Source organism: Symphalangus syndactylus, chromosome 22, assembly GCF_028878055.3.
Source record: "Symphalangus syndactylus isolate Jambi chromosome 22, NHGRI_mSymSyn1-v2.1_pri, whole genome shotgun sequence".
In the NCBI taxonomy this organism is placed as follows: Eukaryota; Metazoa; Chordata; class Mammalia; order Primates; family Hylobatidae; genus Symphalangus; species Symphalangus syndactylus.
Genome location: NC_072444.2, coordinates 22098762 through 22124182, shown reverse-complemented (window position 1 = coordinate 22124182; position 25421 = coordinate 22098762). Strand labels below are relative to the sequence as shown.

The following is a 25421-nucleotide window of genomic DNA, read 5'->3' as shown; positions in this document are numbered from 1 at the left end:
TCCACAAGACCTCTCTTCATCTTGCAAAACTGAAACTCTGTACCTATTGAAGAAGAATTTCCCTTCCCCTCCCAGCCCCCCAGTCCCTGGCAGCCACCGTCTTTCTGACAAAGTACTTTGTCTCTGAATTTGCCTATAGCAGATTCCTCATAGACTATACAATACGCTGAATCGTATAGTACGTGTCTTTTGTGACTGGCTTATTTCACTTGGCATAATGTTCTTAAGGTTCCTCTGTGGCAGCATGTGTCAGAGTTCCCTTCCTTTTGAAGGCTGAATAGAGGCTGCTGCATGTCTGTACTACATTTTGTTGATCCATTCATCTGTCAATGGACACTTGGGTTGCTTCCAGCTTTTGGCTGCTGTGAATAATGCTGCTATAAACATGAGTGTGCAGATCTCTCTCTCTCTCTCTCTCTCTTTTTTAAATGGAGTCAGAGTCTCGCTCTGTTGCCCAGGCTGGAGTGCAGTGGCACAATCTCGGCTCAGTGCGAACCTCTGCCACCTGGGTTCAAGTGATTCTCCTGCCTCAGCCTCCTGAGCAACTGGGACTATAGGCATGCACCACCACGCCCGGCTAATTATTTTGTATTTTTAGTAGAGACGGGCTTTCACCATGTTGGCCAGGCTGGTCTCGAACTCCTGACCTCAGGTGATCCGCTCGCCTCGGCCTCCTAAAGTGCTGGGATTACAGGTGTGAGCCACCACCAGATACCTCTTCAAGCCCCTGCTTTCAGTTCTTTCAGATCCATACCCGGAAGAGAAACAGAACCACCAGATCAGATGACAGTTCTATTTTTAATTTTTTGAGGAACTGCCATTCTGTTTCCCACAGTGGCTGCACAATTTTGCTTTCCCATCAACAGTGCATAAAGGATCCAGTCTCCCCACATCCTCGCCAGCACTTGGTATTTTCTGGGGGTGGTGGTTGTTTTTACAGTGGCCATCCTAATCAGTGTGAGGTAGAAGATCATAATCTTTTGAGACACATTGCTGTCTCAGCTCAAGGTTCTTTTGACTAGCACGGACAATACAAACAGCCACACCCCCATGTACAGACTACTTATGAGGCGTCTCGTGTGGTTTTATATGTGTTCTATGTATATGCCGTGTATGTGTTACAGAGCTGTATCCTCAAACAGCCCTATCAGGCGAGAACTACTATTATCTTTATTATCCTCATGTAAAGATGTGGCAATGGGGCTCAGAAGGGTTAAATAACTTGCCCCAAATCACACATCTAGTCGGGGACGGTGGCGCGGAATTTGACTTGGGGCTATCTGATGCAACGCTTATAGACAAAGATGCTTCATTGTTTGGTTGTAAATTTGGCTTTAGGGAACATCTAAAAATCTAAATATCTGAAATTCCTTGTGAGTCAGTTAAGATAATCGGTAGTGGGAAATTCCACAGGTGAGGATTATCAGCAGAACAGAGAAAATCACTTTTCCTGTGATCCTCATTGATGCAACAAGCTGAGGTGGCGCCCTCTAGTGTGAGATTGGGGTAAAGAGGAAATGTCGACCCAGGCTGCAGGCGTTTTCCTGGGAAGAGGTGTGCTGGGGGCTGCGTGGATGACCCACGAGGATCCTGTCTCGGGTGTCGGGGACAGCTCCTCAGAGCCGACCAAGCTGGAGCTGCCTCTTACAAGAGAAAGCCTGGTTTGCCAGGTATGACGGGCCAGAAAGGGCCCCCATCTCCCTGCCAGGTGTAAGAAACAGTGCACACAGAGATCTGGAGGTGTTGCGTGAAGCACTTGGCATGGCATGATGAGGGCTGGATGGCCCTGCCACCCACATGTAAAAAGGCCACGTAAGCTAGGCTAAGCATTTCATGTTTAACTTGCTGCGAAAATGGAACCCCCTCCTCAAAAGGCTTTGAGCTGGGGAGAAATTGTTATTTTGAAGAGAACACCGACAAACGTAGGCAGAATGGGTGGACCAAGAACAGAAGGGCGGCTCTAGAACAGGGTGGTCAAGAGCATGAACTCAGTGCTAGGCCTCTTGCCTGTGACCCTGGCTCTGCCCTCTGAGTTGTAGGGTCCCAGGCAAGTTACCCAGCCATTCTCGGCTGCAACTTCTGTATGTGTATGGCAGGGAACTGTGTTACAAGACTGAATTACCACGAAGTGCTTAGGACAGTGCCTGGCAGGTGGTCAATACTATAGTACATTTTGGTTATTGTATTCGTTTTCTATTTATAACAATGAATATTTATTATCTCACAGTTCCTTAAGTCAGAAGTCTGGGTGGACTCAGCTGGTTCCTCTGCTCCAGGTCACTCCAGGCCAAAATCAAAGTGTTGGCCGCCTGGGCTCTTGGCTGGAGGCTCCAGGGAATCGTCTGCTCCTAGCCCCACTCACTTTGTTGGAAGAGTTTAGCTCGATGCTGCTATAGAACCGAGGCCTCCATGTCCTCACTGGCCATCGGTTGGAGGCCAGCCTCAGCTTCAGAGGCCTCCCAATCCCACATGACTCAGGGCCCCTTTATCTTCAAAACCAGCAACAATGGGTCTAGTCTTTCTCATGCTTCAGATTTCTCTGACCTCCCCATCTGACTCATCTCTCCAACTCCAGTCAGGGAAAGTTCTTTGTTTTTAAGGGCTCCTGTGGTTGGATTAGTCCCCTCTGGATAATCCAGGTTAACCTCCCTGTTTCAAGATCAGTCATCGTTATCATATCTGCACCATCCCTTTACCATGTAAGGCAGCAGCACACTCACAGGTTCCGGGGATTAGGACATGGACGTCTTTGAGGGACCATTCTGCCAACCACAGTTATTACCATCTCTTGCTTGGACTCTGGCCATAGAGAGGGAAGCGATAATGTGGGATGTTGAGAGCTTTTCAGAGGAATTAGTAGGGTCACTGCCAGGGACAGTGGAGAAACATGGTGGATGAGCTAAGAGGATGATGCTATCATTTGCGTTATTGTGCGTTTACTTTGTGCCAGGCACTGTTTGCACTTTTGTGTGTATTAACTCGTTTAATCCTTTCAGCAACCCTACAAGGTAGGGATCTCCCTTCCCCCATTTTACAGATGGGGAAGTTGTGGCACAGACAGACTAAGGAGCCTGCCCAAGGTCACGTATGACGGGCACAGAGGGCTGGGATTCATGGTCAGGCTGTCTGGGACTGTGCAGAGACAAGGAGCTTCAGGAAAAGAGGACATCCAGAACTGGGGTGTGGACACGAGGATGACTAATCGCTGCTCTGTCGTGAGTGCCTAGCAAGTGGGCACACATTGCTGTCTCAGCTCAAGGTTCTTTCGAGCCCTCAGTGCACCGGGGGGAAATGTCACAGACTCCATTACTCAGGACTCTCGGAACTCTCCCCTCCCTCTTTCAGGGTTGCACTGATTCTGGGGAGCTCTCAGAGATACCCCCTGAAACAGCATCTTCTCAGGGACTTTCCTGTTCCTCAAGACTCTCCCAGAGAAGGTGGGCAAGGCTGATTGACAGGAGGGAAGCCGACACACTTCCTCTTTCCGTCTGCTCCCAGACCCACAGTCTTACCAGAGCCCTGGCCATTTCCTCACATCCTTATTACTTTGAAAACCCCAGCTTGTTCTGTTTCTGCATTACATCCCTTCCCCGAGGCAGTGACAGGGATCACAGTAGGGGTGCAGGATGGCCAATGACCAAAAGGTAAAAAGAAATATGATTCGATACACACATGTGCCTGTTGTCCCAGACACTCGGGTGGCTGAGGCAGGAAGATCACTCGAGCCCAGGGGTTCAAGGCTATATTACGCTTTGATGGTGCCCGGAAATAGCTACTGCACTCCAGCCTGGGCAACATAGCAAGTCCCTGTGTTTTTAGCGCACACGCACACACACACACACACACACACCCCAGTTAATTTCAAAAATGTTATCCCACCACACTGAAAATTTTGCCAAATAGTATCTTTTGTCAGTCCTTTGAGGTAGAGCTTATCACACTCATTTTTGCAGCATAGGAAGCAGCCTGAGAGAGGCAAAGAAATTTGTCCCAGGCTGCACAGCAGGAACGCAGCAGAGGTGGGACTTGAACTCAGAGCTAAGTGCAGAGCCCATCCTTCTGCACACAATAGCGAACATTTTAACACCTGCTGTTGGGCTAAAATACTCTTCTAAGTGCTTTTTATATATACTGTTTCATTGATTCTTCACCACAAACCCATAAGGGCCATTCTGTTATTATCCCTGTTTACAGATGAGGAAACTGAGGTCCCAAGAGAATAGATCACTTGCCCAGGGTCACCCCACTAGGAAGTAGGAGAGCTGGAAACGAGGTTTCACTATGTTTCCAGGCTGGCCTCTAATGCCTGGGCTCAAGTAATCCTCCTACCTCAGCCTCACAAAGTGCTGGGATTACAGGTGTGAGCCACCCTGCCCAGCCACAACACGTATTTTGTGACTGCTTTATTTCACCAGCATACGTTCTCAAGGTTCATCCATGTTGTGGCAGAATTTCTTTTCTTTTAAAAGCTAAATAACATTCATTGTTTGGATGGGCCACGTTTTGTTTATCCTTTTATCTGTCCATGGACACCTGGGTTGCTTTCACCTTTTGGCTACTGTGAATAATGCTGCTAGGAACATGACTGTACAAATGTCTCTTTGAGACCCTGCTTTCAATTCTTTTGAATATATACCCAGAAGTGGCATTGCTGGATCATATGGTAATTCTATTATTACATTTTTGAGGAACCACAATGTTTCCACAGTGGCTGCACTATTTTACATTCCCAGCCACAGTGTACCAGAGTTTAACATCTCCACATCCTCGCCAACACTTATTTTCTGTGTTTTTATAGTAGCCATCCTGAAGGGTGCAAAGTGGTATCTCCTTATGGTTTTGATTTGAATTTCTTAATGATTTGTGATCTTGAGCATTCTTTTCATATGCATGTTGGCCATTTGTGTATCTTCTTTGGAGAAAGTCCATTCAAATCCTTTGCACATTTTTTAATAGGGTTATTTTGGTTTTGTTACTGTTGAGTTGTGGGGTTCTTTATATATCATGGATATTAACCCCTTTTCAGATATGTGATTTGTAAATATTTTCTTCCATTCCATAGGTTGCCTTTTCACTGTGTTGAGTGTATCCTTTGATACACAGAAGTTTTAATGTTAATGTATTCCAGTTTATCTATTTTTACTTTTGTTGCCTGTGTTCTTGGTGTCATTGCCAAGAAATAACTGTCAAATCTATTGTCCTGAAGCATTTCTTCTATGTTTTCTTTTAAGGGTTTTATAGTGTTAGCTCTTATGTTTAGGTCTTTGATCCATTTTGAACTAATTTTTGTTTATGGTGTAAGTTAAGGGTCCAGTTTTATTCTTTTTTTTTTTTTTTTTTTTTTTCTGAGACAGAGTCTCGCTCTGTCACCCAGGCTGGAGTGCAGTGGTGCGATCTCGGCTTACTGCAAGCTCTGCCTCACGGGTTCATGACATTCTCCTGCCTCAGCCTCCCGAGTAGCTGGGACTACAGGTGCATGCCACCACGCCCGACTAATTTTTTGTATTTTTAGTAGAGACAGGGTTTCACTGTACTAGCCCGGATGGTCTTGATCTCCAGACCTCGTGATCTGCCCACCTCGACCTCCCAAAGTGCTGGGATTACAGGCATGAGCCACTGTGCCCGGTGTAGTTTCATTCTTTTACTAATACATGTGAATATCCAGTTTTCCCAGGATCATTTGTTCAAAAGACTGTCCTTTCCACCATTGAATGGTATTGACACTCTTGTCGAAAATCATTTGACCATATATGCAAAGGTTTATATGGGGGCTTTCTAATCCGTTTCACTGTCTATGTGTCTGGCATAAATACTAAGCCCACAGTGTTTGATTACCCTATCTTTTTAATAACTTTTGAAACCAGGAAGTATGACACTTCCAACTGTTCTTCTTTTTCAAGATTGTTTTGGCTCTTCAGGGTTCCTTTGAGAATCCATATAAATTTTAGAATAAAATTTTCTATTTCTGGGAAAAAAGAACACCATTGGGATTTTGATAAAGACTGCATTAAATCTGTAGGTTGCTTGGGTAGTACTGATGTTCTAAACAATATCAGGTCTTCCAATTCATGAACATGGGTTGTCTTTCCATTTATTTGTATCTTCTTTAATTTCTTTCAGCAACATTGTGTAGTTTTCAATGTACAAGTCTTTTGCCTCCTTGGTTAAGTTTATTTCTAATATTTTCTTCTTTTTGATGCTATTGTAAATGGAATTGTTTTCTTATTTTACTTTTCAGCTTGTTTATTGTTAGTGTATAGAAATACCACTGATTTTTGCATGCTGATTTTGTATCCTGCGTACAAAATAAATGATTTTGTATCATTTATTATGAATTCAGTGTTATATGTATGTGTGTGTGTGTGTGTTTGTGTGTGTGTATAATCTTTAGGGCTTTCTACATATAAAAATCATGTTGTCCAACAATACAGGTAATTTTATTTCTGGGATATATTGAATGCCTTTCACTTCTTTTTCTTGTCTAACTGCTCTGGCTAGGACTTCCAGTACTATTTCAAATAGAAGTGGTGAGGGTGGGCATCTTTATATCATTCCTGGTCTTAGAGGAAAAGTCCTAGTCTTTCACCACTGAAAATCATGTTAGCTATGAGCTTTTCACATATGGCCTTTATTATGTTGATGTAGTTTTCTTCTATTCCTAGTATTTTTTTAGTGTTTTCATCATGGAAAGAGTGTTGAATTTTGCCAAGTGCTTTTTCTCCATCAGACCAGATAGTCACCTGGTTCTTCCTTTTCATTCTGTTAATGCATTATATTAGACAGATTGATTTTCATGTTGAACCATCCCTGCATTCCAGGAATAAATCCCACTTGGTCATGGTGTATAATCCTTTTAATAAGCTGTTGAATTATGTTTGCTAGTATTTTGTTGAAGATTTTTGCATCAGTATTCATTAGGGATATTGGTCTGTAGTTTTCTTTTCTTATAATGTCTTTGGTTTTACTGACAGGGTAATGCTGGTCTCTTACTTTGCCTTTTGAGTCTCAGCTTCTGCATCTGTAATATGGAAATTATAGTAGAACTCCCTGTAAAGGGCTGTTTTGCAGATTAAATGAGGGAATGAACACAAAGTGCTTTGGTAAGGCCCAGTTCACAGGAACTTCTCAAAATATGTTAGCTTATAATAATAATAAAAACAGAACAGCAGTTAATCTCATAATGAGACAGCTCAGCAGAGTGGAGCTTGTATATTCAGCCTATGTTGGCAGCAGAGCTTTCTACCAACATCAGTTTTTTGCAGTTATCTAAATACAGGAGGGAGTGGTATTATCAGGCAGTCCTCAGAAACTCTCCCTTGGCCTAACACGAGGCAGAGGCTTGTCCCATTTTGTGGTATCATCCAAAACTTCCTGCTGGCTTTGATTTCTTAATCACAGCTTGACAGCTTCTGAGGAGCTAAAAGTAATGGGATTTGGGAAGAGAAAAACAAAATGCAACACATAGAACTTATCTCTTTGATGAGTTATTAAGAGTTCATAGGCTGGGTGCCGTGGCTCACACCTGTAATCCCAGCACTTTTGGAGGCTGAGGCAGGCGGATCACCCGAGGTCTGGAATTTGAGACCAGCCTGGCTAACATGGTGAAACGCTGTCTCTACTAAAAATACAAAACTAGCTGGATGTGGTGGTGCACCCCTGTAATCCCAGCTACTCAGGAGGCTGAGCCAGGAGAATTGCTTGAACCTGAGAGGCAGAGGTTGCAGTGAGCCAGGATCGCACCACTGCACTCCAGCCTGGGTGACAGAGCAAGACTCCATCTCAAAAAAAAAAGAGAGAGAGAGTTCTTAGAGCACAAAGAAATGTGGTCAATAGGAATGGAGATGAAGATGATGTGGGTAGCATTTCCCAAAGAGCTAATATGTTTTCATGTTTATTTAATAAACTTTATTTTGTTGTGTGTTTGTTTTGAGACAGGGTCTCACTCTGTTGCCCAGGCTGGAGTGTGGTGGTGCCATCATGGCTCACTGCAGCCTCAACTTCCTGGGCCAAAGCAATCCTCCCACCTCAGCCTCCCAAGTAGTTAAGACCACAGGTGTGCACCACCACACCTGGCTAATTCTTTTATTTTTGTAGGGATAGGGTCTCCCTATGTTGCCCAGGCTGATCTTGAACTCCTAGGTTCAAGCCTCCTGCCTTGGCCCCTCAAAGTGCTGGCATTTCAGGGATGAGCCAACATGCCTGGCCTAGACTTTTTTTTTTTTTAGCAGTTTTAGGTTCACAGAAAGTTGAGCTATAACAACCCCTCCCCCACCACACTCACACATACACACACAGTTTCCCCTATTATTAAAATCTTCGTTACTATGATACATTTGTTGCAATTGATGAATCAATATTCATATGTTATTATTAACTCAAGCCCAGAGTTTACATTAGGATTCATTCTTCACGTTATAAAGTTCTATGGGTTTTGACATAGGCATAATGTCAGGTGTTCACCAATACAGAATCATACAGAATAGTTTCACTGCCCTAAAGATCCCCTGTGCTTACCTGTTCAACACAGCCCCCCACCTTCCCCTGACCCCTGGCAACCACAAATCTTTCTATAGTTTTATCTTTTTAAAAGTTTCATGTAGTTGAAATCATACAATATGTAGCCCTTTTAGATTAGCTTTTTTCACTAAGCAATATGCATTTAAAGTTCCTCTGTATCTTTTTGTGGCTTGAGAGCTCATTTCTTTTTATCATTGACTAATGTTTCATTGTATGTATGTACCAGTTTGTTTATCCATTTACCTTCTGAAGAACATTTTGGTTGCTTCCAGTTTTTGGCAATTGTGAATAAAGATGCTATAAACATGTATCCAAAATAAATGAGTCTTAAAACCCAGCAATAAGAAAACAACCCAAATTAAAGATGGACAAAAGATCTGAACAGATACTTTGCCAAAGAAGATATACAGATGGCAAATAAGCATATGAAAAGATTTCAAACATCATATTTCACTTGGCAATTACAAATAAAAGAATATATCTCCCCATTTTTTTTTCTTTAGCCTCTTGATGCAATTGATTACATTAATTGATTTTCAAATGCCAAATCAGTTCTTGAATACCTGGAATAAATCCCACTTAGTTGTGGTGTATAATTATTTTTATACATTGTTGGATTATATTCACTAATATTTTGTTGAAGACTTCACGTCTATGTATATGAGAGATATCGGCTTGTAGTTTTCCTTTCTTGTAATGTGTTTATCTTGATTGGGTATTCAGGTGATATTGGCCTCACAGAATAAGTTAGGAAGTATTCCTCCTGCTTCTATTTTCTGGAAGAGATTGTAGGGAGCTGGTATCATTTCTTCATTAAATGTTTGATAAAATTCACCAGGGAACCCATCTGGGCCTGGGGCTTTCTGTTTTAGGTTATTAACTATTGATTCAAATTCTTTAATAGATAAGGGCCCAGATCATCTGTTCCTCCTTGTATGAGTTTGGGTAAATTGTGTCTTTCAAGAAATTGGTCCATTTCATCTAAGTTATCAAATTTGTGGACAGAGAGCTGTTTATAATATTCCTTTATATATCATTATAAATAATATATAAAATAATAATATAAATGATATATAAATTATAAATATAAATATTTATATAACATTTATAAAATAAATATGTTATATATTATAAATATAATATAAATATATATTGATATGATATAAAAACATGTTATATAAATATATAACATATGTTTTATAGCATGTAAATAGGAATATAAAATATATTTTTATAAATATTCTATAACAAATATATCCATGAGATCAGCTGTGATGGCCTCTCTTTCATGTCTGATATCAATAATTTGTGTCTTCTTTTTTTCTTGGTTACCTACTAGAGGTTTGTCAGTTCTATTGATCTTTCCAAAGAACTAACTTTTGTTTTCTTTGATTCTCTCTATTGTCTTCAATTTCATTCATTTCTGATCTAATTTTTCTTTCAGTTCTTCTGTCTATGTTAGGCTTATATTGCTCTTCTTCCTCTAGTCTCCTAAGGTAGAAACTTTGATTATTGATTTCAGATCTTTCTTCTTTTCTTATGTGTGCATTCAAGGCTATAAATTTCGCTGGGCGCAGTGGCTCATGCCTGTAATCCCAGCTCTCAGGGAGGCAAGAGGCGGGAGTAGCTTGAGCCCAGGAGTTCGAGACCTGCCTGGGCAATATAGCGAGACCCCATTCTCCCGAAAAAGAAAAAAAAAAAAGTCAAGGCTATAAATTTCCCTGTAAGCACTGCTTTCACTGCTTCCCACAAATTTTAAGTTGTATTTTCATTTTCATTTAGTTAAAATAATTTTTAATTTCTCCTGAGAGTTCTTCCTTCACCATGTGTTATTTAGAAATGTGTTGTTTAATCCCCAAATGTTTTGGGATTTTCCACCTCTTTCTGTTATTGATTTCAGGTTTATTCCATTGTGGTCTGAGAGCATACTCAACATGATTTCTGTTCCTTTAAATTCATTGAGGTGTGTTTTATGGCTCAGAATGGAGTATAGCTTAGTGAGTGTTCCATGTCAGCCCAAGAAGAACGTGCACCTTGTTGTTGTTGGGTTAAGTGTTCTATAAATATCAATTAGATCTTGTTGATTGACAGTGTTGTTCAGTTTAACTATGCCTTTACTAATTTTCTGCCTGCTGGTGCTGCTAATTACTGACAGAGGGTTGTGGGAGTTTCAGCTGTCATATTGGGCTTATCTATTTTTCTTTGCAGTTCTATCAGTTTTTGCCTTGTGTATTTTGGCACTCTGTTGTTAGGTGCATGCACATCAAGCATTGTTATGTCTTCTTGGAGAATTACCCCTTTACCATTATTTATGGCTCTCTTTTTTTTTTTTTTTTTTTGAGTCTCGCTCATGTCACCCAGGCTGGAGTGTTATGGCGTGGTCTCAGCTCACTGCAACCTCCACCTACTGGGTTCAAGCGATTCTCCTTCCACAGCCTCCTGAGTGGCTGGGATTACAAGTGTGCACCACTACACCCAGCTAATTTTTGTATTTTTAGTAGAGATGGGGTTTCACCATGTTGGTCAGGCTGATCTCAAACTCCTGACCTCAGGGGATCTGCCCGCCCTGGCCTCCCAAAGTGCTGGAATTACAGGCATGAGCCACCACGCCTGGCCTAATGCTTCTCTTTATCCCCAGTTTTTCTTGTTCTGAAACTGCCTTGGCTGCAGTTAGTATGGCTACTTCAGCTTTCTTTTGTGTTTCCATATTTTGGGTGGCAAAGTGTTTGGTGGAAACTTGGAAAGTGGCTAACAGCACAGATATTTGAATCAGGCGAACCTGATTACAAGCCAGGTGACTTGTCAAGCAGGGTGACTTTGGGCAAATTCATTCTGTGCCTCAGTTTCCCTATCTACCAAATGGGAAACTATTCCTAGATTCTTGTGAAGATGAAATAGGGCAATGCAATAAAGCACTAAGCAATTTCCTGGCTTGTAAGGTGTAAGTAATATGTTTTATTGTTACTCTAGTATACATATTAATATATTTTATTATTAATATAAGCTCTAGGTTGTTACATGATGGAACTTTATATGTCTAAGTGCAAGTACTTTTATATAAAAGCTGGACAGGGCACCCTGAGAAGATAAACTTAGAAAATAATTGCAAAGTCTCAAGCTGGCATGGATGTCTGGTTGACAGTGCCCTTAAAAGATGAAGACTTTGGCTGGGTATGGTGGCTCACGCCTGTAATCCCAGCACTTTAGGAGGCCAGGGCATGCGGATCATGAGGTCAGGAGTTTGAGACCAGCCTAGCCAATATGGTGAAACCCCGTCTCTCACGCCTGTAATCTCAGCATTTTGGGTGGCCGAGGTGGGTGGATCACAAGGTCAAGAGATCGAGACCATCCTGGCTAACATGGTGAAACCCTGCCTCTACTAAAAATACAAAAAATTAGCCAGGCATGGTGGTGGGCGCCCATAGTCCCAGCTACTCGGGAGGCTGAGGCAGGAGAATGGTGTGAACCCGGGAGGCGGAGCTTGCAGTGAGCCGAGATCACGCCACTGCACTCCAGCCTGGGCGACAGAGCGAGACTCTATCTCAGAAAAAACAAACAAACAACCAACCAAACAAATAAACAAAAATTAGCTGGGTGTGGTGGCGCACGCCTGTAGTCCCAGCTACTCGGGAGGCTGAGGCAGAAGAATTTCTTGAACCCGGGAGGTGGAGGTTGCAGTGAGCCAAGATCATGCCACTGCACTCCAGCCTGGGTGACAGAGCGAGACTCTGTCTCAAACAAAAAAGACGAAGACTTCAGTGTGCCCTGCAGCTCACAGTCGGAACATTTCCCTTCATCCCTCCAGGGCCCTGCGGCTAGCGGAACATGCAGTCACCTCCTTTATGCTGAGCTTCGCTCAGTCCTCTTATTAAAGTGAAATTACAGAGGAGCTTCTGTCCGCTGCCATCAGTTCACAGACGCACTGGCTGGGGCCCCTTTCCTTTGGGGAAACATGGTCACCCCAAGCCCCCTTTTGAAAAGCAGGCCATCTGTGGTTAGGCAAATCCTGAGTAGCTTTTAAGAAGCAATGGAAATAACTAATCGTATGGGAAATGTTTATTGTACATCAAGGTTTTTCAAAGGTAGTTATAAAACTATGTATGTAGGGTGTCATTAATTTTGTTTAAAAAAAATTTAAAAGAACGTAAGCGTAGAAAAAAACATGGAAGGATGTGAACCTCAATGTTAACCATGGCTGCCACTGGTGGGGGTGGGATTGTAAGTAACGGTAATGGCTTCTTTAGTACTTTTCTCTATTTCTTGTTTGGGCCATTTCTGCCTCCTGCCCTGGTACTGAGTACCACCATAAATACCCATGTGGAGTCAGGACAATAGAAAATGGCCAATTCCTTGACCATTTTCAGTTTTGGTAAAATTAAAAAAATAATAAAAACAAAAAGAAAAGAAAATGGCCAATTCCCTGGTCCCGTATTTGCCCAATATGACTCTCCCAAGATCCCTTTGCCTTTGTGTTGCCTGATTTCCCCACTCAACAACTTGGGTACCTGTCCCCAGGTCTGGTGTCAGACAGAGCACATATCCCAAGCTCCTTCACGCACTAGCTGTGTGGCCTTGGGCAAGTCACTTAACCTCTCTGATCTTCAGTGTCCTCCTTTTAAAATGAGGATTGTCGTGATGATCTGGTGGCGGCAAAACAGGTAAAGCACTCAGCTCGAAACATTAGGGGCTGTGTCATTTTTGTTTCCATGGCTACGACTGTCCTCCTTCTCCGTTGCAGTCTCCTGACATCGACAACCACCATGCACTCATTGAATATAACGAGGCGGAGCGCAACTTTGTTCTCCAGGACTTCAACTCCCGCAACGGCACGTTTGTCAACGAGTGCCACATTCAAAACGTGGCTGTGAAGCTCATCCCTGGAGACATCCTGAGATTTGGGTCTGCAGGGCTGACCTATGAACTGGTCATTGAAAACCCACCTCCGGTGAGTCCGGGCCACTGGGGGATAGAGGGGCCGTGTCGCCTTCGTGCAACCCGGCGCTCGCATGCAGCTGCAGGGTGGCGCTCATCCACAGCAGTGCCACTGTGATCACACGCTGCACTCAGGCAGCAGAGACAGAGTCGACCCTGTGGAGTTCTGAGTCATTCTGGCGGGTCCTGGGAGGGAGAGAATCTTAGCACCCTCTTCTGGGCATTTCTTGGAGTTGCATCTTGGCTCACATAGAACCAGTTTTCCAAAAATGTGCAACTTCCTGAGAGGAAGTGGAAAACAACGTGTGCTTTTGAAAATGCAGAGATGGATTTCATTTTTAGGCAGATCAGTGCTCTGCTCCTTCCTAGCTCTGCGACCTGGGCCAGACTTCTTCATATGCCCAGGTCTCTGCCTTCTTGATGGCACATGGCATCAAGAGAATGTCTGTAGAGCCTGAAACTCAGCGTCCAAGTAGACACTCTCAACACATAAGCACCTGAAAAGCTAAGTCTGTGAAGGCTGAGCCAGTGTTTCCCTAAACATGTCTGATTATCAGAATTTAACGGGGACTGTTCAGTAAAATTACAGGTTCCCGGGGCCCCTCCATGGGAAATTCTAATTTTGTGACTTGCCAGTGGGGGAGGAGGCGGACACACAATATCTGTATTTCGTTTTTTTCATACAAAGATATTTATTGAAGTATTATTTGTAGTGGCATAACATTTGAAACCTAAATGCCCATTAAAAGGGACATTGTTTAATAAAATATAGGGGTTTCATTCTTATGTGGATAACTATGAGGTATAGTTGACATACAATAAAACTGTACATGTCTAAAGCATATCTTTTGCTAGGTTTGGGCACATGGATATACCTGTGAAGCTATTGCCACAACCAAGGCAGCAAGTGCACCCGTCACACTACAGGGTTCCTCATGACCTTAGCATTTGTTTGCTTCCTTGCTTTGAACAGCTTTATAGAGGTATAATTTATGCAGCATAAACCCTGCCCATTTTAAGCGTACAATTCAACACATTTTAGTGTATTTACAGAAGGGTGCAGCCATCTCCACAAGCCACTTCCAGAACATTGCCATCACCACGTCCTAGAAAGGAACCTCTGAGATACTTGACTTTTTGTGTTGGTTTGTGCAATTTTTTATGTTTTAAATTGCGGTAAAATACATATAACATGAAATTCACCATATTCACCATTTCTAAGGAACAGTTCAGTGTTGAATGCATTCACATTGTGGCGCTGGTGTCACACCGTTGATCCACAGAACTCTTTTCATTTTGCAAAACTGAAACTCTGTCCCTATTAAACAAGAGCACACTGTCTCCCTGTTGCCTTCTCACCCTAGCCTCTAAAGACCACCATTCTACTTCCTGTGTCTGTGAATCTGACTACTCTGTGTACCTTGTATAAGTGAAATCATACAATATTTGTCCTTTTGTGTCTGGCTGGTTTCACTTAGCACCAAGTCCTCAAGGTTCATCCGTGTTGTAGCATGCGTCAGACCGTCCTTCCTTTTGAAAGCTGAAGAATGCTCCCTTGTATGATAGACCACATTTTGCTTATCCGTTCTTCCATGGGTAGACACGTGGGCTCCTTCCGCCTTTTGCCTGTTGCAAATGATGCAGCTGTGAATCTAAGTGTACAAATTTGGGGAAGGGTATTTTGTTTTAATCACATAAGTGTGTCACCCAGTGGTAAAGACATCCAACCTTCACTACTGAAGGAGCAAGAGAATGTATTATAAAAGATTCTGTTTTGGCCGGGCATGGTGGCTCACACCTGTATTCCCAGCACTTTGGGAGGCCGAGCCGGGCAGATTGCCTGAGCTCAGGAGTTTGCGACCAGCCTGGGCAACACGGTGAAACCCCATCTCTACTGAAACACAAAAAAAAAAAATTAGCCGGGCATGGTGGCAGGCGCCTGTAGTCCCAGCTACTCTGGAGGCTGAGGCAGGAGAATTGCTTGGACCCAGGAGGTGGAGGTTGCTGTGAGCTGAGATCACGCCACTGCACTTCAGCCTGGGTGACAGAGCAAGACTCCACCTCAAAAAAAAAAAAAAAAGATTCTGTTTTGTATAACAGTTTATATTTTGTTGATGAATGAGAACAGTAGAGTTATTATAATGGAATAATGAGGAGGAGCAGGAGGGACACTGTGGTAAGGCATTTACCTGCTTTCCCTTATTTAATGCAACAGCCTATGGCATGGGCTCTCTCATGATCCCCATTTTACAGACAAGAAACCTGAAACTCAGAGAGATTAAGTAATTTGCCCAGGACCACACAGCTAGTCACTGTGAATTAAACTCTGTCTTCATTTGCAGGTAACAACTGGGAGAAAACCACTGGGTCAGCTGCTAGCTGCAGCAGTATCATCAACTGGTTTTCAAAGACAACAAAGCACACTTTTTTTTCTTTTTTGAGATGGAGTCTCGCTCTGTCACCCAGGCTGGAGTACAGTGGCCCGAGCTCAGCTCGCTGCAAGCTCCGCCTCCCGGGTTCATGCCATTCTCCTGCCTCAGCCTCCCGAGTAGGTGGGACTACAGGCGCCTGCCACCGCACCCGGCTAATTTTTTGTATTTTTAGTAGAGATGGGGTTTCACCGTGTTAGCCAGGATGGTCTCGATCTCCTGACCTCGTGATCCGCCCGTCTCGGCCTCCCACAGTGCTGGGATTACAGGCGTGAGCTACCACGCCTGGCCAACAAAGCACACTTTTACAGTCACTTGGCTGTACATGAATTTTAAAAATTCTTATTTCTACATGCAGTTGCCTCCTGCTTTATTAGCTAAGGAACTGTTGGCAGCCAGACAGATGCTCCCTGGCCCATGCCCAGGGCACCTCACAGCAGCCTGAGCCTTTCCAGGGGGCAAGCTGAGCCTCTGTCCCTGCCAGGGTTTCCTCAGAAGACCCCCCTGCCTCCACCCCATCCTCACAAAACTGTTCTCGGCTCCCTTTCAGAGCATTCCTAGATCGAGAGACGTTTGTGCATGCTTCCTCTGAGCTCTTAGTGACAAAAGGTCCTTTGCAGGCCTGAGTGAGGGCAGCCATGTGGACTGAGTTTCTCTTTCCGATGGCTTTGCTTTCTATTTGCCCGATGACCTCGACCTGTAAGCTATAACAAAGAAAAAGGGAGGTAGTGAAGAGCGTCTCTCATCAAATCTCATCTCATTTTGGGGTCCAGTTTTTCTAAGAAATGTGTAGCTGTCTTGATTCCAGCATACTCTTGTCTCTTATTGATTCTTTGAGTCCCTGGAGAGGGCGCTGTGACTTCTCCGCGGTAGAGTTTTCAAGGATTGTTTCCTTTGGAAGAGGATTGTCCTAATATTGTAAGGCTTAGCTGCTCTTTCCCCTAGAAAGAGTTCCCAAACGGAAAAATTTATTTCAGCCTTTGTGGTGACCATAACCAACAGAGAGGGACGTGACAGCCATTTCAACAGGGAATGGGAGGTGGAGGCAGAAGTTAGAGACCCAAATGTGTTTGTAGACATCACAGTGGCTAGCGTGGGTGTCCTGAAGTTCAAGTGAGTCTGCCCCACACAGTTCTGCCCTGCTCTTGACCAGCTGTGCAATCATGCACAACTTGCATCACCTCTCAAAGCCTCAGTTCCCATTTCTGTAAAATTGGAATCCTAATAGTTCCTCCCATGTGGGGTTACTGTAGTATTAAAGGGGTCATTGTTTGCAAATTGCTTAGCCCAGCACCTGGCGCCTATGATAGCAGGAAGATAAGAGGAGCACGCTGGCAGCCACCTGCCTCCACTGTGAGCCTTCCCATGGACAGAAAACTTCCCAAGACCTCCCAATGACTAGGTGGATGCCTTTGCAAATAACTTACCCATGGAGTGACATACAAGGTAGAAAAACAGAAACTCTTGGTTGACAAAGTACATTGGCACCCACGATATGCTTAAGAGTACACGTTATATATCATAGCTTTTTTTGCCAAAGTATAGCCTAGGGGCCGGGCGTGGTGGCTCATGCCTGTAATTCCAGCACTTTGGGAGGCCAAGGCAGGAGGATCGCTTGAGGCCAGGAGTTTGAGACCAGCCTGGCCAATATAGTGAAACCCCATGTCTACCAAAAACACAAAAAATTAGCCAGGCGTGGTGGCACATACCTATAGTCCCAGCTACTCAGGAGGCTGAGGCACAAGAATTGCTTGAACCCGGGAGGCAGAGGTTGCAGTGAGCGAAGATCATGCCACAGCCTGGGCAACAGAGTGAGACTCTGTCTCAAAAAAAAAAGGAAGAAAGAAAAATAAAGTATAGCCTAGGGCCACCATCTTGCACAACTCCAGTCACCATTCACAGTAGAGTCCACGAAGATGGCACCCCCTGGAGTTGTGCGAGGCATAACCTACAGGGCCATTTGCAACGCCCTGAAGCAACTGTTGAGTAGTAACGTGGAGTCTCTGCCTAAGTGTCAGGCGTGTGAAATCCAAGTCACAAAGTCAGATGTGCTTGCCACGTTGTGCCTGCCATTATGATGTTTGCTTGTTGGTTTCTTCAGTGCTTTATGATTTCCAGGAAAGGAGCTGTGAGTGAGGGTTGTCCTGTGAACACTAGTGCTGTTCTTATAAAGCAGCTAGGTAAGGAAACCTACATTGGCCTGTTCTGCCCTGCTCCCATTCCAGCCAGAGCTTCCCACGTGACTTCTGGATGCAGTCCTTTGTCCCTCTTGCAACCTCATGACATCCTGCCCAACCTAAAGAGTGCCCATGTGCCTGGCTACTCACTGCCTTAAAGGGGAAGCTCTTTAGGAGTGCAGTGAAGAACACAAAGGCTTTGGAGTACGATAGACTGAAGTTCAAACTCCAACGACAATCTAGCCTTTCTGAGCCTCAGTTTCCAACTTTTGCCGGGCAGGAACACAGGCTCCCTTTCCCCCTTCAGAATCTGCATACAGGCCTTTGGGACCATCCCATCACTGTATAAACTGAAGCCCAAAGAGGTTCTGCAATGTTCCCAAGATTGTGTAATCAGTTATGGCCAGAACCAGGATTAAGTCTCCTAAGTCCCAGTCTGGAAGTCTTTCCCAACAGCCCAGAGCACCTCGGTAACCTGAATGCTCAGCCAAGTTCCTCACTGCAGTGCTGCCAGCCTGCCACTTCACATGCTCATGGGGGATGATGTATCATGTGGGTAGAAATGAAAGCCACCGATGATAGAAGAAAATGCAGTTTCAGATAGGGGCTTCCTCATTCGCCTCTACTATCTTTTCACCAGAGATGTTGCTGAAGTTCCTGGACAAACTCAGTTCCCCCCTTTCAGTTTCTTTTTTGATGCTGATGATAATGTCTGGTGGCTAATGTGTAATGAGCACTTATTATACGTACCAGGAAGTGTTCTAAGTACTTAATATATATGATCTCATTCAGTTCTCACAAAGTAAGAAGTATCTGTTGTCATCTCCATTTTACAGGTGAGGCACAAAATGTAACACATTTTTCGGGGTTATAGATGGTAGGAGGCAGAGGAGATAGATGAACAAATTCTGCTTAATTCTAAATCCCATGTTCTTAACCAGAGGTCGGCAGACTACATCCCATGGGTCAAATTGAGACCATCTTCTGTTTTTATAAATAAAGTTTTATTGTAACACCTCCATGCCCACCAGTGTTTGCTTTTCTGCTCCAATGGCAGAGTTGAGTAGACAGAGATCATATGGCACACAAAGCCAAAAATATTTACTCTCTGGCTCTCTAAGCAAAAGTTTACCAACCTCCTCTCATAACACTATGCTATTCTGCCTCTTTCATTTACCCAGTGTCTGAAGGAAGGGCTAAAAAGGAGGATAGGAGATTCTGGGGATAGGAGAAAGAACGAATGCCCCTGCTATCTGCTAGGAACTGCGCTGGTTAATAGTTTACTTAGTTAACTGAGGAATAGGAAAAAGGGAAAATACGCTTTGAACAGTCTTCATTACCTCTTTTTTTTTTTTTTTTTTTTTTTTTTTTTTTTTTTTTTGAGACGGAGTCTCACTCTGTTGCTCAGGCTGGAGTGCAGTGGCATGATCTCGGTTCACAGCAACCTCTGCCTCCTGGGTTCAAGCAATTCTCATGCTTCACCCTCCCAAGTAGCTAGGATTCAGGCGCCCGCCACCACGTCTGGCTAATTTTTGTATTTTTAGTAGAGACAGAGTTTCGCCATGTTGGCCAGGCTGGTCTTGAACTCCTGACCTCAGGGGATCTGCCCACCTTGGCCTCCCAAAGTGCTGGGATTACCTGCCTTCATTACCTCTTTAAAACAGAACTTGGAGATATGTGGTTCTAAATATACACATACATGTATATGCATTTGCATATATAGTAATATAATCATATTGATACATCTGATAAATATGCTTGACATTAATGTATAATATATACAACAGATGAATGTTTATAAATTTTACCTGTTTCTTCAACTGGAAGTTTTTTTTTTAAAAAAAACTTTGGAATGTTTTCCCTGGTATAACTTTTGAAACAGAAATTTGAGGTTTATAGTCCAGAGGCTGCTGTAGCTAAAGAACTGTTTATTTGTTCCAAATTTCTCCACCTAATGTTTTACTACCTGTGGTTGGTTCCTTGGTCTTAAATCACTTCTTCTCTGGGGCCACTGCTTTACTCTTACAAGTTTAAAGGTAAATTTGGTGCATGACTATAGCCTGGTGGGTGTTATTCAAACAAGTCAGAACTCACATTAACACCTTTCATTCTGAGTACATAGTGATATTTGTGCTCGTGTCAATAAGCATATTTTCCAGGAAATTTTACTCTTTGCAAGTGTCAGAAACCCAACTCAGACCAGCCTAAGCAAAAGAAGGAGAAGAAGAAGTAGTTGAAGTTATTTTTCATGTAACTGAAAAGGCCAGAAGCACCAGCTTCAGGCCTGGCTAGATCCAGGTGCTCAAGGGATGCTCAGGAATGTCTGTTGGGGTTACCTCTCTCGGCTTTGGAGCCCCCTTCCCTCTTTCTCTGTACCGGGAGCTTCTTCCTTCTGTCTTCTTCCTTCTTTCTTGCCTATTAAACTTTCCGATCCTTAAAACAAAACAAAACAAAACAAAACAAAGGAATCTATCTCTTTCATCCTTGTGAGCTTCATAGTCTCAAGCAGATTCTTGCCCCACCTGTAATGAGGTGGCCACTGGCAACCCCAGCACCTTCCAAACTCAGCAGCTCTAGGAAAAGAGCAAGCCTCCTCATTGGCTTGGCTTGGATCACATGACTGTCCCCAAACCAATCACTGAAGCCAGAGACATGGACTGCTCTGACTGGCCAGGCCTGGGACATACTCCCTACCCCAGAGTGGAGCGGATGAGCCCCACTAGAATTAATGGACTCAGAATTGTGGGAGGGAGGGGTGTCTGCCCCACACCCATGCAGGAGATGGATGCAATGTAGGGAGGAAAAAAAAAAAATCCCATGGCAAGAAAGCATTCCTCCTGCCTAAGCTGAGCCTCTGCAATGAGATTCCGGGCTAGGAGCTTGGGGAAAGAAAATGATGAATAATCCATTCTCTATCAGGAAAGTTGCAGGCCGGTCTCCAAGGAAGTAGGGTGGCTTGTTTTTCTCCTCTGTGTATGTTGAGAAGGACACAGAGTTGGGGGTTTAGTCATTCATCCCAGGGAAGGTGGCATTTCCCATCTTCATGGGACCGTTAAGTACTCCCCGTTCTTGAGAAGGATGTGACTTTGCCTGTAACCAGGCCGAGTAACTGGGGATTGAACAAAGAACCAGAGAGCACGGCACACTTCAGAAGAAACGTCTCGATAGCCAAGCTTTGTCATCTCCCAGCCCAATCGCGTAGTATTTTTCCTCTACACTGTGCTGTTACAGCTCCTGGGGGGGACCTGCTGATGTGATGAAAAGTCCTGAGACCAGGTTTTTTTATATCAAAGGACATTTTCCAAAGCCCGTGAAGTGGAGGGCACGGGGCAGCAGGCAGCCTCAGGCACAATGTCCTCGGCAAAAACACAGAAGGACTCCTGAAGTTTGCTTCGTCCTCAGATGTCTACAGAGTGTGCAGACAGCATAGAGGACTGCAGGGAGGAGCGCAGGCGGAAGCCTTAGCATCCTGGTGAAACAGAACACAGACGACCCGGCCCAAAACCCCAGGGATCAACCGTGGCTGTTTCCTGCAGATCACACTCTTCCCAAACCGCAGCCACATCGCCGCTTTTCCTAAGTTAGTTGATCATGCATTGGTTCATTCAGTCACTCAATCTGGCAAGACTGAGCTCCAGCAGGCCGAGTCTAGGGTAGAAAAGGCAGTTTGCAAACATCTAAGTGTTTTCTCCTTAGATTCTCTTTCCCGTTTTATGGACTGACCAGGAAATGAATTAGAACTTAAAGGAAAAGGAAAACTTTAAGGTAGAAGGTTTACAAAGACGGAAAGTATGATGGGCCAGAATGCACTTAGGTGTCCCCTAACCCACCTGGCCAAAATCCAGATGAATGGCCTTTTTGAATAGCTCAAAGGGACCTACTTCTTTAAGCTCTACAACGTGGAAGTAGTATGCAACTTGGCTGTTCTGTGTTCTAACATGTATAATCCTGATTTCTGGAATGGAAAATCCTAAACATAATTGATCCTTTTCTTGGAAACTTAGAATTATTGCCCCATTTTGAATCCTGGCACCTGCCAGGGGCTGTTGAGATGGAGAAGGCTAGCTTCCTGGGCCCCACATAGCACCCTCTGCTGCCTTGGGGCTCTTCTGTCTACGTTTTAGGGTCTGGCAGTCAGTTCCTGCTCTCTGCTGGGATCAGTGTGCCTCCTTTCCCCCTTCTTTCTTGCCCCTTCCCGTCCTTGTAATTGTGTAGTTATTAGTGTAAAATTGAGTAAGATCAGAGGAAGTAGAGGCTGAAAGTAGACCCAGAGGACCACCTGTATGAATAAGTGACATTAGTGGTTCCATGTGGATTTTGTATTTTTTTTTTCTGGTAACTCAAAGGTCCCTTAAAAGAGTGTTGTTTTTGTTTTTTAATTAAATAACCTGGCCAGGCATGGTGGCTCACACCTGTAATTCCAGCACTTTGGGAGGTCAAGGTGAGTGGATCACTTGGGGCCAGGAGTTTGACACCAGTCTGACCAACATGGCAAAACCCCGTCTCTACTAAAAATACAAAAAATTAGCCAGGTGTGGTGGCGCATGCCTGTAATCCTAGCTCCTCGGGAAGCTGAGTCATAAAAATCGCTTGAACCCGGGAGACGGAGGTTGCAGTGAGCTAAAATCACGCTACTGTACTCCAGCCTGGGTGACAGAGTGAGACACTGTCTCAAAAAAAAAAAATTAAATAACCTTTTTATTTTGGAATAATGTTAGATTCACAGAAGAGCTGTGATGATTGTACAGAGAGTTCCTGTGTACCGCCTCCCAATTTACCCCATGGTTAACATCTGACATGACCATAGTACAGTTTTCAAAACCAAAAAAAGAAGAATCAACATCGGTACATTATTATTAATATCAGCTAAACTTCGGGATCCATGATGCATTGGGGCACCATATTCATTTGATTATCATATCTCCTGGTCTGTGAAAATTTCTCAGTCTTTCCTTAATTTCCGTGGCCTTGACCATCCTGAGAATACTGGCCAGATATCCCAGAGAATGTCCCCCGGTCTGGATTCATCTGATGTTTTCCTCTGGTTAGAGTGGGGTCACAGCTTTCGGAAAGCATGCCACAAAGGCAAAGTGTCTCTATCATCTTATCATTTCAGGGGCACTGATAGCCACCTGGCATCCCTGTGATGTTCACTTCATCAAGTGGTTGAGGGGATATTGGACAGGTTTCTCCACAGTAAAGTTACTGCTTCCTTGTCCATAAATCTGTTCTTTGGTAGCAAATCACTAAGCGTAGCCCACCCTCAAAAGAGAGGGGAGGCCAGGTGCAGTGGCTCATGCCTGTAATCCCAGCACTTTGGGATGCCAAGGTGGGTGGATCACGAGGTCAAGAGATGGAGACCATCCCGGCCAACATGGTGAAACCCTGTCTCTACTAAAAATACAGAAATTAGCCAGGCATGGTGGCACGTGCCCATAGTCCCAGCTACTAAGGAGGCTGAGGCAGGAGAATCGCTTGAACCCGGGAAGCAGAGGTTGCAATGAGCCAAGATCACATCACTGCACTCCAGCCTGGTTACAGAGCGAGACTCCATCTCAAAAAAAAAAAAAAAAAAAAAAAGGAGAGGGGAGGAAGGGGGCATTAATTAAGACTCAGCTCCACCTCCTGGCTGGGGATTACCTATGTGTGTTACAATCTTCTGTCAGGAAGTGTCTCTTCTCCGCCATTGAATTATTTACTCATTCATGTATTTATATCAGCATGGACTCCTGTGTCTTTATTTGATTCTCTGTACTATAATCCACCTGATGTTATTTATTTTGTAGCTCATATTGTTCTAGCCTTGGCCGCTGGAGCTCTTTTGGGTTGGTGCCCATCCCTCTAACAGGGCCCGCACCTTCTGTTTTTGAGCACTTACTCACTTTCTGCTGTTACAAGATGCCCCGGGCTCATAATGTATTCTCCCTGCCCCAGCCCCAGAATCAGCTGAAGGGTTTTTTTAACTTTAGTTCTGTTTGCCAATTGTTCAATTCAGTTCGGTCAGCCAGCACCTAGAGTGTGTGCCAGGCCCTTCACTGGGCACTGGGTCCAGCCAGTGCTATGCTGATGAGTGTCTGAAAAAGTGAAGCATGCAGGTATAGTATAAAGCTTACTGACACAAAGAGTGTGTAGCATATTCTTTACAAATAATAACAAAATATGCAAGACTCTTTATTGCAAATTTATCATAAATTCCATAGAGCCATTGATTCTCACAGAGGATTTTTATTGATTTTTGCCAAACTCTTGTATCCCTAGCCAACTTATGGTAGCAACTGATGAATAAGTTTCCAACCAGATTACTGGTGGATATATTTGTTTACCTTTGTAAGACGAAAGTGGAATGAGAAAGATTTGTGTTGGAACCTCACATGTTCATCAATGACATGAACACCTTCTTTGCTATCATAGTTTCTGAATACCAGAAGAAACTATTGGATACTAGTTTTTGAATATCAGAAGAAAATTTCCTCCATATCTTTTGTGCTACTCATAATGTGATGGCTACAGACACAAAACACTTTTAAATCTCATCTGTATTACTAATATTTTATCCAACACCTTCCTAAGAATAGACAAGCAACAAAACGAAAAATCAATCCCTGATTTGTAGCATTTCCTGATTTCTGTGGTGTAAATACTCCCATTAATGCAGAACAGGCAAGCCCCAAAATTGGGGCTTAGCCAGGGAGGGTTCTTGGCTTTGCCCAGGAAAGAATTCAAGGGCAAACCAGTGGTGTGAGACAGCACCTTTTATGGAAGCAGCAGTGCACAGTGGCAGGAGCGGGGCTGCTGCTTGCTCAGCAGGGCTACCACATGGGTAGTGCACCCAGAGTAGCAGCTCAAAGACAATTCTGCAGTCATATTCATATCCACATTTAATTACACAGAAACGAAGGGGTGGTTTATGCAGAAATTTCCAGGAAAAGGGTATTACCTTTCAGGTAGTTGGGTCATTGCCATGGAAAGGGGTGGTATCTTTTGGGTGTTGCCATGACAGTGCAAAACTGACATGGCACACTGGTGGGCGTGTCTTATGGAAAGCTGCTTCCACTGCAGCCCTGTTTTAGCTGGTCTTCAATTTGGTCTGGTGTCTGAGCCAAACCTCCAGAATTGAATCCCACATCCTACCTCACCATCCTGGCCAATTTCAAGCTTCACTAACACAGAGCCACAGAGAGCTATGTAGCAGCACATCACTCTACAGCACTGCCAACACACAGACGCAGTAGGAAGAATAACCATAAGAGCACAGATTATCATGAAATATAGTAAAATAATTAGGAGACTAAGTTTTAAGTATTTATTACTATTGTTTCTGGTATAATTTAATTGTAAGTATATATAATAATGGCTGTGTTTATCA

The 25421-nt window shown here is 43.8% G+C and overlaps 1 protein-coding gene across 13 annotated transcripts in view; it reads left to right on the top strand.

Moving 5' to 3' along the window:
- FHAD1 (forkhead associated phosphopeptide binding domain 1) overlaps nt 1–25421 on the top strand; it is a 152963-nt gene that overhangs the window by 10957 nt on the left and 116585 nt on the right. For all 13 annotated transcript variants that reach the window (XM_063631798.1, XM_063631802.1, XM_055261903.2 and 10 more), the window contains exon 3: nt 13256–13462. In XM_063631798.1, the coding sequence (XP_063487868.1) occupies nt 13256–13462 (207 nt within the window). The remainder of the gene's footprint in view (nt 1–13255; nt 13463–25421) is intronic.